This window comes from Budorcas taxicolor, chromosome 25 (genome assembly GCF_023091745.1).
Source record: "Budorcas taxicolor isolate Tak-1 chromosome 25, Takin1.1, whole genome shotgun sequence".
In the NCBI taxonomy this organism is placed as follows: domain Eukaryota; kingdom Metazoa; phylum Chordata; class Mammalia; order Artiodactyla; family Bovidae; genus Budorcas; species Budorcas taxicolor.
In genome coordinates this window covers 45,881,282-45,897,765 of record NC_068934.1, presented here as the reverse complement: position 1 = coordinate 45,897,765, position 16,484 = coordinate 45,881,282, and the positions used below count along the sequence as shown (strand labels likewise).

At 51.9% G+C, this 16,484-nt stretch overlaps 1 protein-coding gene across 4 annotated transcripts in view; it reads right to left on the bottom strand.

Moving 5' to 3' along the window:
* Positions 1 to 7,076: 7,076 nt before the first annotated feature.
* Positions 7,077 to 16,484, bottom strand: part of KDM2A (lysine demethylase 2A) — a 91,179-nt gene continuing 81,771 nt past the window's right edge. For all 4 annotated transcript variants that reach the window (XM_052661610.1, XM_052661611.1, XM_052661613.1 and 1 more), the window contains 5 exons: positions 14,147 to 14,859; positions 12,126 to 12,289; positions 11,388 to 11,546; positions 10,609 to 10,824; positions 7,077 to 10,166 (listed from right to left, as the gene is read on the bottom strand). In XM_052661610.1, coding sequence (XP_052517570.1) covers positions 9,985 to 10,166; positions 10,609 to 10,824; positions 11,388 to 11,546; positions 12,126 to 12,289; positions 14,147 to 14,859 — 1,434 coding nt within the window. In that variant the 3' untranslated portion in view covers positions 7,077 to 9,984. The remainder of the gene's footprint in view (positions 10,167 to 10,608; positions 10,825 to 11,387; positions 11,547 to 12,125; positions 12,290 to 14,146; positions 14,860 to 16,484) is intronic.

Sequence of the window (16,484 nt, the reverse complement as noted above, 5' to 3'; positions counted from 1 at the left end):
CACCACCTGCAAACCCAGAAAGCCCTTCCCACCCACTGCCCAACCTGCAACCCAGGCAGGGCTGAAGCCAGGACTGAGAGAGAGAGCCGCCAGGGCTCTCTCCTCACTGATTCCTGGGACCCTGGAAAGCAGCTGCTGGAAGCCTTGGCCTGGGGAGGCTGTGTTTTGGATGGTGCTGCCCTCTGGTGGTTGAGGGGAGGTAGATTGTCAACTTGGCTTTTCAGGCTGGCTTCAGTCTTTCTCAACCGGCCTTTGTCTGGTGTCTGGACGGTGCCAGCCTCTGGCTAAGGTGCTGGGAGTGAAGGAGGAGTGGAATCCCATCTCCACCCAGCTGGCAGGCCTGCAGATACAGCCATACCTGGCATCTCCCCTGGATGACTAATGTGTGTTGCAAACTTAACATGCCCCACTCTGAGCTCTCACTCCCACTACCCTGCCCAGTCCAACCTGCTCCTCTCCCGCCTCCCCTTCTCAGCTGTGGCTCCTTCACTTTTCAAAAGCCCAGGAGTCATCCTCCATTCCTCTCTTCCCTCACCTGCTCCTGTGCCCCCTCTCCCGGCTGTCATCCAGCTTGTTCCGTTGACTACTGGTGTGTCTGTCTCCAAAGTATTGTTGTTCAGTTGCTGAGTTGTGTCTGACTCTTTGTGACTCCATGGACTGCAGCACGCCAGGCTCCCCTGTCCTTCTCTATCTCCCAGAGTTTGCTCAGACTCATGTCCTTTGAGTTGGTGATGCCATCCAACCATCTAGTCCTCTGTTGCTCCCATCTCCTCCTGCCTTCAGTCTTTCCCAGCATCAGGGTCTTTTTTCAGTGAGTCAGCTCTTCCCATCAGGTGGCCAATGTATTGGAGCTCCAGCTTCAGCATCGGTCCTTCCAATGAATATTCAGGGTTGATCTCCTTTAGGATTGACTGGTTTGATCTTCTTGCTGTCCAAGGGACTCTCAAGAGTCTTCTCCACCACCAAGGTATTGATACATCCCAAATCCTTCCACTGTGCCCTGGTAAACCGGATCTGAGTCCCATCACCTCTTGCCTGGCATTGATGCCTGCACCAGCCTCCACCCTGCCGCTCCTCTAGCCAGAGTCTTTTACAGAGTCTTCACAGGCTGAAATGTAACCCCATCTCCAATGACCACCCCTGTGGCCCGTGAGACTTGTAGTCTGGGCCCTGCCCATCGCTCTAACTCAATCCTCCTGCCCCTCCCTGTGCCCTTTAGTCTCCAGTCTCTCTGATCTTCCTTCTGTCACTACAACTAGCCAAGTTCATTTCTACCTCTGGGGTGGTGACCTTCTAATTCCTCTTGCCTGGAATGACTTCCCTTTCACTTCCTTCCCATAAGGCAGATTCCTGCTCACCCTGCATCCCATGGGTGGAAAGGTTCCTGTTCGGAGGGCTCTCCTTGGTGCCCCTGTTTGGTGTGGTCACTGCTGCATTCCTCACACTGGGTGCCAAGTTAGGGCCACAGAAACAGAACTCAGGTCTGGTGAGGAAGAAGGCCCCCTCCAATGAACCTGGCAAGAGGATATGTGAGGAGGTGGCAGGCTCAGGAAAAGAGAGGAGGAGTTGGCGAAAGTCTTGAACTTGACATTGTCTGCACATGAGCAGGAATGAGGTCGGGGGTGAGGACTGGCATGTGCCAAGGCCCAGGAGCACAGATTTCCTCTTGCTGGGGCTTCACCTCTGTCTCCATCCTGGGCTTTGAAGAGCCAGGAGGATGGACTTGAGGGTGTCCCAATCCATACAGCTCACTGGGGGTGAGCAGACTGACTGGGAAAAACTCCTGCTTAATGTGGGCAGCCACCTCCCTGATGTCCGGGGCCCACATGGTGCCAGGCTCTGGGTGGGACCCTGGGACTTCACCTCGTTTACTCACTCACTCGTCCAACAGTGTACCTGAGGTCCTACTACATGCCAGGCCCTGGTACTTGGCCTTGGGCATCCACCGTAGGAGAGAGGGCGAATCTATGGGCAAACCATACATAATAATAAACACTGACACTTCCTGGGTTCTCTCCATGTGCAGGCCACTGTTCCTAGAACTCAGATGATCTCATTTAATACTCTAAACATCCTTATAAGGCAAGTGACAAGTTATGGTTAGGGCCGAGAGCCTGCTCGGGTGAAGTCGGGGAAAACTTGAGGACTGGCACTTCTGCCAAGGACACAGGCCTTGTGGTCCTTCCTGCACAGTCCAAGGGCCTTTGATAGCCCACAACTCTGTGCCAGGCTTCCAGGCCGCTGCTCCGCCCGACCCGTCTCCCGGGAGCAGCGCCTCTCCCTGGAACCCTACATAAGGTCACAAATCTCAGCGCCGCCCGGGGCCGCAGTCTCCCTTTTCCCACTCTGAGCCTCAGCGAGACGTGGCCCCGCCTCTGGGTCCGGCCCCGCCCCGCCTAGGCTCCGCCCCTCCAAGGCTCCGCCCATCACCCGCCCCTTTCACAGGACCCTCTTGGAGCCTTCCCAATGCGCATGCGCCTCGTCTTCTGCGACTCAGACTGAGTTGTGCTGAGCTCTTACCGCTTGTTTGCGCCTTGACCTTTGAGCGTCTCAGTCAGCCCCCGCCGGCCCCACTGTAGCCTCTGGTACTTGCCGTGTCAGGGAGAGGGAGGATGCGTGTGGAAAAGCCGCTCGCTGGGTGCTTTAGATCAAGTTACTTGACCTCTCTGAGCCCTGCCTTTCTCTTCTGTACCCCAGCCTGGCCTCATTGAATTGTTTTGAGGGTAAATGAAGATGTGTGTGCAGCGTTGGGCTGAGGGAGATGTCTTCCTGAACGGTCACTGTTACACATCCTGAGGACCTTGGACCCCACTTGTGTGTCTCCCTCTCAGCGTCCTCCATGGTCTTTCTCTCCTTTCATTTCTCTTCTCCCCTCCCAGCTTCTTTGCCTCTTTCTCTGCCTTCCCTTTTCTGGGTCTTTCAGGGTGTTTCTCTCTGGGTCTGGGTCTCTCTGCCTCTCTACCTGTCTTGCCCTCCTGGCACTGCCATGGCGCAGTCTGAGGGCACAACAGCTGGGCTTTCTGCCCGCTGTGGCTCTCCGATGTGGGGCAGGTTTAGGAGACAGAAGGCTGGGCTGAGGGCAACTCTAGGTGCTCCCAGACCTTGGGTGTCTGCTCTCACTGTCTCCTACTTATACACTGGTGTCAGCACTGAGGGTTCCTTTCTGGTCTGGGCCTCTGGAAGCGGGGGAGGTAGGGTGACTCTCTGCAGCAAGTGCCAGGCCTGCTCTGCTGCTGGCCACCCAAATGGCACTTAGCACAGAGCTGACCTGGGAGGGCTGGAGGAGCTGGAATTGGCCTTCTCCCCAGGTCTAGCTACCTCATTTGTGGGGTCCACTGCAAATAAAGCGCACAGCCCCTTTTTCAAAAATTAAGAATTTCAGGGGACTTCCTTGGTGGCCCAACGGCTAAGACTTCGTGCTCCCAATGCAGGAGGCCCAGGTTCGATCCCTGGTCCGGGAACTAGATCCCACATGTGGCAACTAAGAAAGAGTTGACATGGGACAACTAAAAAAGATCTCACATGTTGCAACAAAGATCGAAGATCCTGAGTGCAGCTACTAAGACCAGTATAGCCAAACTAAAAAAAAGAAAGAATTTCAAGATGGTGACAACAGCACATTAAACTAAGTGTGGGATCCATCTGAGGGCAGGGCCCCATGTGACTGCATGGATCACTCACCCATGCAGTTGGTCCTGCTTCCCTTTCCTATAAATCCACCTTTCACTGTGCTCAGTAAATTTCCTTATCCCTCCACTCCTGGAGCAGATGGAGGGGAAGCCAAGCTAGCTAGGTCTAGCCCCACCCTCAAGGAGTCCAAAGTGCCATGGGAAGGGCTGTGGGCACACACCCAGCCTGGTTGCTCAGGAGGCATGAGAGATGGGGGCAGGAGGGGGGAAGGCCCAAGTTCCGGAGTCCTTGGCCCAGTGTTCATGTATGTCCCAGCTCTGCCTTCACTTCCTCTCTCGGAGCCCGGGCTCTGTTATCTGTAGAGCGAAGACACCTACCCACTCCCTTCCTTGGGTGGAGTTTGAGTGTGAAATGCCATTGCTTGTACACAGAGGCTAGGAAGTGAGGCGGATAGGACTGACTCTGCAGCCAGTCTCCAGGTTTTACTAGCCAAGACACTCCAGGCCAATGTCCATAACTCAAGTTTTTCATCTTTAAAATGAGGGTAGGGCTTCCCTGGTGGTTCAGTGGTAAAGAATCCACCCGCTAATGCAGGAAACAGGGTTGATCCCTGATCCGGATGGCACATGCTGTGAAGCGACTAAGCTTGAGTTCCCCAAGTATCGAGCCTGTGCTGTGGAGCCCACGTACTCCAAGGGAGAAACCTCACAATGAGAAGCCTGCACATCGCAACTAGAGAGTAGACCCTGCTCTCTGCAACTAGAGAAAAAGTCCATGCAGCAACGAAGACCCAGCAGAGCCGAAAAAAACAAAAACAAGATAACAACAGTAGAGTTGCTATGCATTTACAGTAGCCAAGACATGGAACCAAGTAAATGTCCATTGACAGATGAATGGGTAAAGATGTGGTGCACATATACAATGGGATATTACTGAGCCATAAAAAAGAATGAAATAATGCCAGTTGTGGCAACATGGATGAACCTAGAGATTATCACAGTAAATGAAGTCAGGAAAAAGACAAATACCATGTGATATCATTTATATATGGAATCGAAAAGATGGCACAGGGGACTTCCCCGGTGATCCAATGGTCACAATGGGATGCTTTCACTGCCATGATTCCAGGTTCAATCCCTAGTCAAGAAACTAAGATCTCGCAAGCTGCATAGCACAGCCTAAATCAAGGCAATGTGACAAGTGAACTTATTTATGAAACAGAAACAGACTCTTAAGACCTAGGAAACAAACTGTTGTTCAGTTGTGGTTATCGAAGGGGAAAGGGGGTTGTTGTTCAGTTGCTCAGTCATGCCCGACTCTTTGACTCCATAGACTAAGCACGCCCAGGCTTCCCTGTCCTTCAACATCTCCTGGAGTTTGCTCAGACTCATGTCTGTTGAGTCATGAAAGGGTTCTAGGGAAGGGATAAATTAGGAGTTTGGGATTAGCAGGTAAAAACTACTAACTATATAGTAAATATAGCCTGTGCCACTGTATAGCACAGGGAACTATACTCAGTATCCTGTAATAAACCATAATGGAAAAGAATATGAAAAAGTATTTACATATATGTGTGTAACTGAATCACTTTGCTGTATACCAGAAATTAACACAACATTCTAAATCAACTATACTTCAAAAAAAAAAAAAAAATAGGGTTGCTGTAAAGATTAGGAGTTACCATGTGTAGATACTTAGACCAGTCTGGGTCAACACATAGAAGGCTCAGTAGATGCCCGCTGTTTTTATTATTTTGTTGCCTGTGAAAGGTATAGTGTCCAGGTTAATCCCTTCTGACTGGAGGAGAAACAGGAAGGGCTTCTGGAGGAGGTGGTGAAGGAGGATAGGTTTTCATAGCTGTGCTGAGGGTGACACGCCCTGAATGCAGCGACCCTGGGGGCTACAGAGGCGCCTGTTCAAGGCCTCTGGAAGCACCTACCGCCAGCCTGGTGCCAGATGATGGTGGTTAGTGATGCAAAGATCAGTGGCACATGACCCTGGAAAGATACACATGACAGCTTAAGATTCCTGTATACAGAAGGTGTATGGAAGGTGTACCAGCAGAAGGCCCAGAGATAGTCAAGTTAGTTACAAGGGTGAAGAGGAGTTGTTTAGCTGCCAAGTTATGTCCGACTCTTTTGAGACTCCATGGACTGTAGCCTGCCAGGATCCTCTGTCCATGGGATTTCTCAGACAGGAAGACTGGAGTGGGTTGCATTTCCTTCTTCAGGGGAATCTTCTTGACCTAGGGATTGAACCCATGTCCCCTGCACTGGCAGGTGGATTCTTTACCACTGAGCCACCAGGGAAGCCCGGAGAGGAGGGGGTAAATGATGAGGGAGCTTGAGAACTTATCCTGAGACAAACACACCAATGGGTTTTAAGTAGAGAAGTAGTCAAATCTAAGAGAAATGTTCTGGCTGCCAAGGCAGATGGGGGTTGGACTGCAGGCTGTCTCAGGGCTCCTGCTGGAGTCAAGGTTCTGGAAAATGGTAGCTTCAACTAGGGTGGCAGGCATGAAGTTATCAAGAGGTAGATGGGTTTCTGTGATGTTTAGTAGGCAAAACAGACAGTCCGCCTTCCTTGGCAATGTCAAACATGGCCACAATCGCAGCCATCCTCAGGAAATGGACTTGGAATCGGCTGACTGTCCAGGATCCCTCTTCCAGAATGTGCAGAATTGGAGATGGTCCTTAACAGCTCGGCGAGGAGGATGGGCAGGGGCCCCCCAGATCCCCTGAAGGGAGAGATACCAGTCTTCTCGGGACCTCCTGGGCTCCTGAGATGACACGGTCAGGTCTGAGGTCAACAGCGGGCAGCCTGCAGGACACTCGTCTAAAGGTTGGAGCTTGTACTCAACAGGCAGGACCCAGTGGAACAAATGCTGATGGAGCTGGACACAGACCTTGCTTGGTGGCCTCGAGGAGGCACTGTCCTTGAGAGGCCTGTTCTGTAGCTGCAGTGGGTGGAGGTTGGCCGTGGCCTTAGCTACTGGCTCTCCAGGGATGGCCAAAATAGAAATCCCCAGGCCCGTGCATAGGGGAGCACCAGAGTCCTTCCAGCTCTCCCCAAGGACTCAGCAGCACCTCTCCAGGCACTGCCTTGTGGGGAGGAGTCAGGGTCAGGTAATCCTATGCCTAAATTTCCACATCTATTAAAAAGTTCCCTTTGATGCTGTAAAATTTAAGCAAGTGCTGCCTTCGGACATTAAAAAAAAAGGCAAAGCAAGTCACAGAGGCACACAGCACTTCCGCTGCCACTCAGGGATGGGGGAGGAACTGCGGGCCTCAGGGGTGGGAGGCTGCAGCACCTTCAGACTTCCTCTTTCTCATGCACGCGCACACACACACACCAAGGCAGAAAAGTTTTTGGTATTTTTGTTTTGGTTTTGAAAGCCTTTTTATTTAAAAAAAAAAAAAAACAAATAAAAATATTTCCCACTGGAGGCTATTTCTCTGTCTTTTAAAAATTTTTATTACACAAATATCTCCCATTCCCACATGTCAGAGGAAAGATGTCCTTGCTCTTTGTAAAACCAATCATGGAGAACGTTTAGAAAACAAAAGTCCACCTAGCTTCCCTCCTTTCCCTGGCCCCGAATAACCCCAATGTGTCAACTGAGATAGCGTGACTTGTCCTCTTAATGCTTACATTTAATTCTTTTTTTAGCACAACATTGGAGATTGACTCTAAACCAGCAAGAAAAAAATATATATTTACAATATTTCTCGGAAAACAAAAACACAACCAAACCCTTTAAACATAGTGACTTTAGGAGTTTTATTTATGGAGCAGTTATTTTTTTTAATCACCAAGTGATTTTATATTATATATATATATAAATTTTCTTCCTTTCCTTTGTGGTTTTTCGCCCCGGTGCTTGGAAAGATGGAGGCAGGGTGTCTGGTCCTGTGGTCTGCGGAGGGCAGGCTCTCCTGGCAAGGCTGTGTCTACGACCAGATGGCAGGAAATGTGGTGGAACTCCCGGGTTCCTCTGTCCCCAGAGAGAGACATTTCTGTCCTCCACATGGACCAACCCTCACCTCTAAAAACCATTTTCTCCCTCACAGTCCCAGAGAAAGGGAAGCACAGCAAGGGCCCAGATCCACTGGCTGCCACTCCTGGGCTCCCTTTTCCTCTGACCAACTCACGTGCGCGGTAAAAATGCTTGTTTTTCCAAACGCAAAACAACAAAAATAAAAGCCAAAGCCCAAAACAAACCGTCAGCTTGGAAATCTCTGTGGGTGAGATGTCCCAAAGTCAGAGGCACTCTCCCGTAACAATCCCTGCTCTGAGGGGGTCTCTCCACCTCCCCTTTTATAAAAAGACAAGAAAGCAAAACAAAGTCATCTTTTCAGTATTTTCCACAGGAGCAACCGAAAAAAGGCAGGAAGCTTCCAATTATAGGTCATTAACAATAACATTAATAAGGTTTTTGCTCAATACCCAGGGTTCTTGACAGAGAAGTTCCCCTAACTGAGGCACTCTGGAATAGGTCACTGGCATTTCCTCAAGGCTTCAGCCCCAGGTGGCTGGGGCCTGGAGACCATGGAAGGGGCAGAGGGTCAGGGCAGCAGACTGCTGCTCTAAGGTGCAGCAAGAGAATCAGCAGATTGGAAGAAACCGACACAACGCCACCCCCTCCCAAGACCCAATTTTCTCTCAGGAGGCCAGTCAACGCCAGGGTCAAAGCTGGGCTAGGTGGCAAAGAGGGAGCCCCTCTGCCTCTATTGCTTTGGAAGTGGCAAGGGGGCACGTGGCGTCTCTCCTTGGGGCGGCTCACACTTCAGACGCCTGGTGCCTGGGCTCCTTCCCTTCCCCCACAGGGCTTCAGGAGGAGGAGAGCCTGAGGCTGGGCTGCAGGAAAGGGGCTGGGAGGGGACGGGCTGGGTTCCAGATGGTGGGGCAAGGTTGTGCTATTGCCTTCCTTTCAGATGGGGAGCGGCGTGCAAACCCGCGTCTATCGTTTATCAGCTCTTGCCACAGGCTGCTGCTACTGAGCATCTCCTCACACACTTAAATATTGACCCAAAAGAAATCCCGACCTTTCGTTCCATTTTTTTTTAAAGTGCAAAAAGCTCTCTGCTGCCCTATAGAGAGGATCTTTGGACAGGCCGTTCAATGCAAAGTAAGAGGGGGCAGCTGATGGGGCTCGACACAGGGCAGTGGAGAGGGAGATGCCAGGCTCCCCTCCTTCCCTCCACACACACGCTTAATACACTCAGCCACACACACAGAGGCACATGCACACCCCCTTCCATGGCTGCAGGCAGAGGGCAGGTGACTGGCTTCTAAGCAGGACTCCCCACCCCTCCGAAGGCGCCGGATCAGTGAGCCGTTGAAGCTAGACACAGGCGTGGGCTTGGATGGCTACAGGACCCGAGGCCTGGAGCCTGCCGGGGGCAGGTGGGGACTTGGCCTAGTTTTCTGACCCCCCCAGCTAGGGGAGACAGGCTGCTCCCTCTGAGAATAGACATCCTGGGAAAGCCCTATTCAGGCGGAAATAAGGAAAGTGTGAAAAAGGGCAGGGCAGGCCAAAGAGGGAAGGGATGGGGAGATGGTGCCTGTCTCAGGATCTGCCTGGGAAGCAGTAAAATCGGGTGTCCCTGGGGTAGACAGTTCCAGCTCCTCTGAAGAGCCTCAACCCCAGTAAGTGCAACAAGGACTTCATAGAAACTAGCAGGAAAGTCTGGGGTGGAGGAACCTCATTCTGCGAACTACCATGAGCATCAGACAGGATCAAGCTACAAGGAGAGGAGGGAGAGCACAGACACGGACAAGAGGTGTGGACACCTCAACAGCACCAGTGTGATCTGCATGGGTCTGGCCTTCCTGGGGCCACTGGCCCCTCCTGTGTAAGCCGGGAGAGTGTGACGGAGGAGAGACACGCACTGGACACCACGACGAGAACCTGGCCACGGAGACAGGGCTGCTTTCTTCCCTGGGAGTTTGCTCAGAACCAGGCACTGCTGGGGACCATGGATGGGGAGGAGGGCCCCAGGGCCCAGTGCAGGTGACGGCTGCAGACACCCCAAAGTGAGAACCCGGCCTCCTGGCCGACGAATGAGTGGGCGGGTGAGCAAGCGAGCAGGCACTGTGGCAGCACACAGCCTGCGCTTTCCCCTTGGGTCAATTTGCTACTCCCTTCTCCTCAGGAGGGAGAGGAACAGGCCGCCAAGCCTGGGGTGCACCCCCCTCTCTGCCCTGACTGTAAGGGAAGGGCTCAAGGGACAGGAGAGCAGAGAGGGAGTGTGACGCTGGCCTCGGAGCCCGTGCAGGGGCGGGAAGAGAGGCTCTCCTGGCTGGGGAGTCAGGGGAAGATCGGTTTCCTATTCAGTCTGGGCTGGGTGTGTCTTAGCTGATCTTCTGTATCAGCTTCTCGTCAGACAGGCAGTAGAGACTGTTGATGGACAGGTCTGAGATGAAGTGCTCGCAGGCTTTCCGAGTGATCTGCTTGCATCCTCGAAGGTCGATCAAGGTGACGTTGGCGATGCGCCGTAGGTAGATCAGGGTCTGGTCTGTCAGTTTATTGCAACCTGTGGGGAAAGTGACCACAAGGACAACACTGCGTACATACACTCAAAGGAGCCTGCTTCTGACGCTCAATTTCCCAGCTTTCCTCATAAGGCTAAACAGAAGTCCCTCTCTTCCCCTTAACCACCGGGCTCAGAGCCTGGATGTGCTATCAGCACGGCAGCCCCGGAAGGCCCCTGCCACCTACTCCCTGCACTGCAAAGCCGCCCGACCTGCAGCGGGGTGCTGCCTGTATCCTTAGGGCCCTGACAACTGCTCAAGGCCTTGGTCCCCGCCAGTTACAAAAGGAACGGAGTTCCATGTCTTGTCCACATGTGAGGAAAAGAACTAACACGGTTTAGTCAACAGCCCATGTTCTTTCTGTTCTACTGGTCAAACTCCAAGAAGGGCTGGGCTTCCAAGGGGCAGGGGCACCATCTGTCACAAAACACGGCAGTGCCATACCTGCCATGTTGAGCTCTGTGAGGGAGTAACGAGTGGAAGACCCAACAGCGGTGAGTAGATTGGAGGACTGGTCTGTCAGGTGGCTGCAGTGACTGAGGTCGAGTCGAGACAGGAGGGGCATGTGGCGAATGATGAGACGAAGCGTGGCGTCTGTGATGTCAAGGCCCGCCAGCCGGAAGTCGGTCATGTTCCGGAGCTTGCTGCGATTGTCCTGGCCTGCAAAGGCAAGAGAAGGACCTAGATCTAGACTCTTAATTCTAGTTCAGCTCAAGCTGCAGGCAGCCTCAGTCATGGATACTTGCTGGCCGGGCTGTGCAGGGGTTAACAAGCAGAACTGCCCACACCCAGCCCTGCCTGCAGGGAGCGAGCAGTGTGTGGGGGCCGTTTCCAGGAAACCAGACACGTTTTCTTTCTTCTCAGCTGTTGGATTGTGCCTCACTCACACAGGAAAAGGGTATGTGTGGAATGCTCCTCTCCTTCCCACTCCCCCACACTTTTCTAAACCATCAGGGAAACAGCCTTCAACGTTCCACCTCAACCATGAAGCCTTCCCAGACTTCCTCAGGCTTATACTAACCCCCAACCTCCACTGACCCACAAAATGGACCCACTCCTTCCTTTGTAGATAGTTATCTGTAAATAGTTAACTGTGCTTGTACATAGTCCATCGTCCTGTTTTCAACTTCCACTTTTCTACTTTTCAACAGTGTAATTTCTGGGACTACCTGAGCTTCTGGGAATGCTGAAAGGAGCACAGGGAAATCAGGCCTAGAGCATACCCGGTTTATCCGCTGGTGGAGTCAGCAAGTCCCGAATTTGAGGGTCCTTGATTCCTACTGCCCACCGAAGATCAAGGGTCCTGAGAAGGGGGCAGCTGGAGGTGCTGAGGGCAGAGACTGCAGACCAGGAGCAGCCTGCTAGGAGGAGGTCTTTCAGTCCTGCAATGGAAGGAGATAGACATGCAATAATACACTCTACCAGCCATCCAAAGCCTCAGCTACCAGCTGATCTGACCAAGGTAAACAGATCCCCAGTCTAATGGAGGGAGGGACCATATCCTAAACTTATTCTAGTAATCCTGCTCAAAAACTTCTATGCCCTCCTGTACACCTAACTCTGGTGGTAAAATGGGTTGCTCGGTTTACAGCAGAGTAACAAGTATGTGTGACTTCTAAGACCTCAAAGTGCTTAAGGGAATCCTTACAAGGGGCTAATCAAGGTGACATCTTACTCAAATTCTCTCTTCAGGGACTATACCGAGAATACCTGCAGAGCTGGCGGCAGCACCTGACCCCTCTCTCTCCATCTTCCTCAGCGACTGGCCTGCCAGCCCACAGTGGCACGTTGGGGACTGGCAGTTAAGGTGGGACCGGCCAGGTCTCTTGCCAAGCAGAAAGGCAGTGATAGCACAGACTGCTGCCCTAAATTGCCCGAAAGAAATTCTAAATAGCGCTGCCAATAAGGCAGCTTTCCTCGCCAGCCCTGGGCCCCTGGAAGGACAGCGTGGGGCTGCTCACCTGGCAGCCTATTGACGAGCCATGTCAGCTGTTTTTTGGAGATATTGGTCCAACTGAGGTCAAGGCTAACTGGCTGCCTCTTGATGATGCCACTGAGAGCCTGGGGTACAATAGCCTTACACCTACTCAAGTCAATTTTTGTCCAAAGTCTCTTGTCACAGCACCTGTAACAGAAGGAAAGAGAACCAGCTGTCAAGACCTGATATCCCTTGTCAGAGGAACTTCACCACAGGCTGCTGGAGGCTTCTGGGAAAAGCAGAGCCTTGGAGATCACCCTCCCTAGATGCTTCTACATGCATATAAGGATCATACCTTGCCATTTTTTGCCTCAGAGAATAGAGATTACTTGACCAGTCTACCCCAATTTACTTTGGCTGGGTTGAGAGCACAGAGCGACTGTCAGAGACACACAGTAAAACTATACACTATAACCCCTCATTCGCATTAAAATGGCATGGCTCCCACCAAAGTGTATACAAAGGGACATTAAAAAAATTTCTTGACTTCTTACTGTTGGAAGCTACTGGGCTTCCCTCTACTCTCCTCAAAGTCTCTGCCAGCCGCTTGAGAGACAGGGTGGTGCTACCTGGCACATCCAGCTCATTGTGCCTCGAACTCCAGAAAGAGCCCATTTCATGATCCGGTCACAAGAGGCTCTTTATTAAAATCAGGCCTGGAGAGTACTCCACCACCCTCAGGTTTCTGCCTCAGCGCTATCTTTACTTTCTCTAGCCAGTCTACATCAGAACAGAAAGGGAGAGGCCTGCCCTTCCGCGACAAATCCACAGGCCACGAAGAGCACCGCAACACACGGCTTCTCTTTAATATTTTAGTCTCTGCTCCCCAGCCTGGCTCAGTGTCTGGCTGGCAGGGCAAGAGGAGATGGCACATAATGGGAGTTTTATGTGGCTCGGCCTAGAAACTGAGGGACAGAGCCACCACTAAGCCCTACAAAGACAAATTATTAGGAGAATCTGGGTGGATCACATGTCACTTCAGATTTGGGAAGTAAACTTATGGTTGCAAACAAAGGAGTCTTCACTTAGAGACTAAAAAACTTCACCCAGGGCACATAAAACTTGTATGGCAAAAACAAGAGCACTAGATTTCAAATTTTTAATGTGTATCAGAATCCTCTGGTGGAGAATTTATTAAAAACAGATTGCCCAGCCCCACCCTCAAGGTCCTGATCAGCAGGTCTGAGATATGCCCTGAAAACCTGTGTTTCTAACAAGGTCCCAGGTATGACACTAGTTTGGGCATCACACTTTGAAAACTACTGCAACAGGATTTGACCCAGATATAAAGGATTTATCCTAGGGTTTAGGAAGTTAAGGAAAAACAATGTCCAGTGGAAATCTTCGTTCATCACCTCTAGGGATGCTCCCTTATGTCTTACTGTTTAACTTGAAAAGAAATAACAGGTTTCACTAAGAAAGCCAACTAAGTCTCAGGAAGCTTCAAAACTGAACCTTGCTTGCTGGAGAAAGGCATTCTGGTCTAGATTTAGAGTATGAGATTTAGAGCTGTGGAAAACTGTGAGCCTGTGAGCACCTGCGAAGTTTCTGAAAAGCACATATACCTTTCTCGGGAGATGGAGACGTAACGGGGCAGGGGTGTAAGAGCAGTCGTCTGTGTCCCCAGCCCCAGGAGTGACTGGCGTAACAAATGTATGATGCATTCAACCAACTGGGGGCAGAAGGATTATGACTCCAAAGTTTTAGGACACACTGTACAAACCCACCCCCAAGCCCCAAGGTACAAATCCATTCAAAGTCCAGAAAGGAAAGACAGGAAAGTACAGAGCAGGGAGAAGAGGCCAAGGGCCAGATTTCCCTGATGACACCTGCAGGTATGACCGGCCACATCTTCTAGAGGACCTGTGTCCGGGAAACAGACTGGGTAGATTTAATCCCTTAGGGCCCAACCAGCCTCCAGGAGCCAAGACACATGCTGTTCTCACATGGAAAGCTGCCACCTACGCCCATACCCCTGTGCCTGATCCCTGTAGCCCTGCTCACCATTTATACCACGTCTTGCACACTCGCATACATTCACAAAGTTCTCTGCGGCTGAGGTAGCGGAAGACAGACATCCAGACCTCCCGCTGCATCCAGCTTTCGTCTCCATCCTGAGCCCAACTGCCCCGGCCATTCAGCCTGGCCGTACCCCCCTCCTCTGCACTGTCATCTTCCTCCTCCTCCTCCTCCTCGTCCTCCTCCTCTCCCCCCAGCCCCTCCTCATCCCCGCGCTGGGGGGTTCGGGCTGGGCAGTGCTGGACCAGCACACGGGGGGAATGGCGAAGGTTGGCAGAGGAGGCCGTGATGGCCTGCAGCTTGGGCACAATGGATGTCCCGTGGAGCTCTTTGGTGGGCCTCTGCAGCGTGACAGTGAGGTACGATCCCCGGATCTTGGCTTTCTCAACTTCAGACAGCTCCTTTTTGCCGCTGGGGTTGTTCTCCTTTTCCCGTACCATGGTGCGCTCTGTGGCCTGCAGCCGCAGCAACTGCCGCCGTTTGAAGCGCTCATCGCGGCTGGCACTGTGGTGGTCGCTGGGGCCGGCCCCAGGGGAGGACCGAGTCACCACACCCCGGGGGGAGGCCGGGTCGTGGATGAGCTGCAGCATGGAGGTGGGCGAGTGAGGTGGGGGCGTGAGGGGCTCGTCGCAGCTCCGCAGGGGCCGGAGGACTTTGGCTTGCACGGCTTCTTCGTCACTCTCTTCCATTTTCCGCTTCTGCAAAACAGGCAGTCATGTCAGTGCCTCCTTTCTTCAAGACCCTCTGCACACACAGGGTCAGCCTCTCTGTTGCTCTTGGGGACGAGCGGAGGGCAGGCTGCTGCTTTTCTATGGGGGAGGGACCTCTGCGTGCTGCAGGGTGGTCATCTCCTCACTGCCTGCAAACCAGACTCTAACTGAGCTCACATCTGTGCTCAAGGCAGCTGATTATAGAGTAAAACCCTCAAAATGGGTTGCTTGTGAAATCTACCTGTGACAGAAAGGTCTGTGTCCAAGTACAGAGGAATGGGATCCACATTTGAGCTACATGATTCCAACGCCTGCTTTACTCATCTCCTGTCCCAATTTTTTGGTTATAATTCTCTGGGTAAAGAAATCCTTTAAGGCTGCAACTCCTACCCCTACGCAATCTGACCATTTTAAATTCTGCCTCTAATTCAGCTCTTCACCCAAGAGATGCTTCTGCTGGAAGAAAAACAGCCTAAATATACACGTTTGAACTAGGATGCAGATTCTGATAGCAGTAAACCTACTGACTTTTAGCCCTATACAGGGTCTGAGTGCGACCCTGCCAGGCTGCTTCTACTCAGCACCCCACACTGTCCCGGGAGACCAACCACAGGTGAGAGATTAAGCCTAGAATGAGAAACCGCACTGCTCCTGGAGGAATCTCCTCAGGATGAAAATGAGGAATTCGAGTTTGGTGAAGCCAATATCCCACAATAAAAGCACAAGCTCACCCTCTGCCACCTGTGCTCTCTGGTCTCCTGTCCTGGAGACCACCTTGGCTATGACGCAATGAAGCCTGACCACCATGTTCCACTAGGTATCAAAGCAGCAGTTCAGACTCCCTTAAGGAGACGTTCTATGTCCCTCTGCAACTATTCTGCTCCCTTTTCTCCTTATATTCTTAGATCACCGTGGCTGAAAGAGAATGACCAATTTTTGGGTGTTGGTTTTTACAAGGCATTAGAACGTAACACTAAATACAGTATCTGCCAACCTGTCTGCTACCGCAAGCATCCACCACCACCACCACCAGTGAAGAAGACAAAAGTAAAAGTTACTACTAGACGAACCTGCTGCTAGTTAGAAGAACTTGAAATGAGAACTCTGCTGCCGCTAAGTCGCTTCAGTCGTGTCAGACTCTGTGCGACCCCATAGATGGCAGCCCACCAGGCTCCCCCGTCCCTGCGATTCTCCAGGCAAGAACACTGGAGTGGGTTGCCATTTCCTTCTCCAATGCAGGAAAGTGAAAAGTGAAAGTGAAGTGGCTCAGTCGTGTCCGACTCTTAGCAACACCATGGACTGCAGCCCACCAGGCTCCTCTATCCATGGCTGCCACTGCCTTCTCCAATGAGAACTCCAGCACTCGTCAACTCCAGAAATCCTTCTCATCAGACCTATTTAGACTGAGAAATTCAATGACCTCAGTGCCTGAGTGGGAAGAAATAGGAAAAAAAAAAAAAAAAAAGAAACAAGGAAACGTGTCCCTACTGTCCTGTACAGGGTACCTGGAGGAGACTGCCAGGGCGTGATGACTGGCCTGAGGCCAATGGCTGCCTCTGTGCATGCCCTTAGCAGATCATGTCTTCCTGGCCTGAGAGACCAGTCCTTCTGGC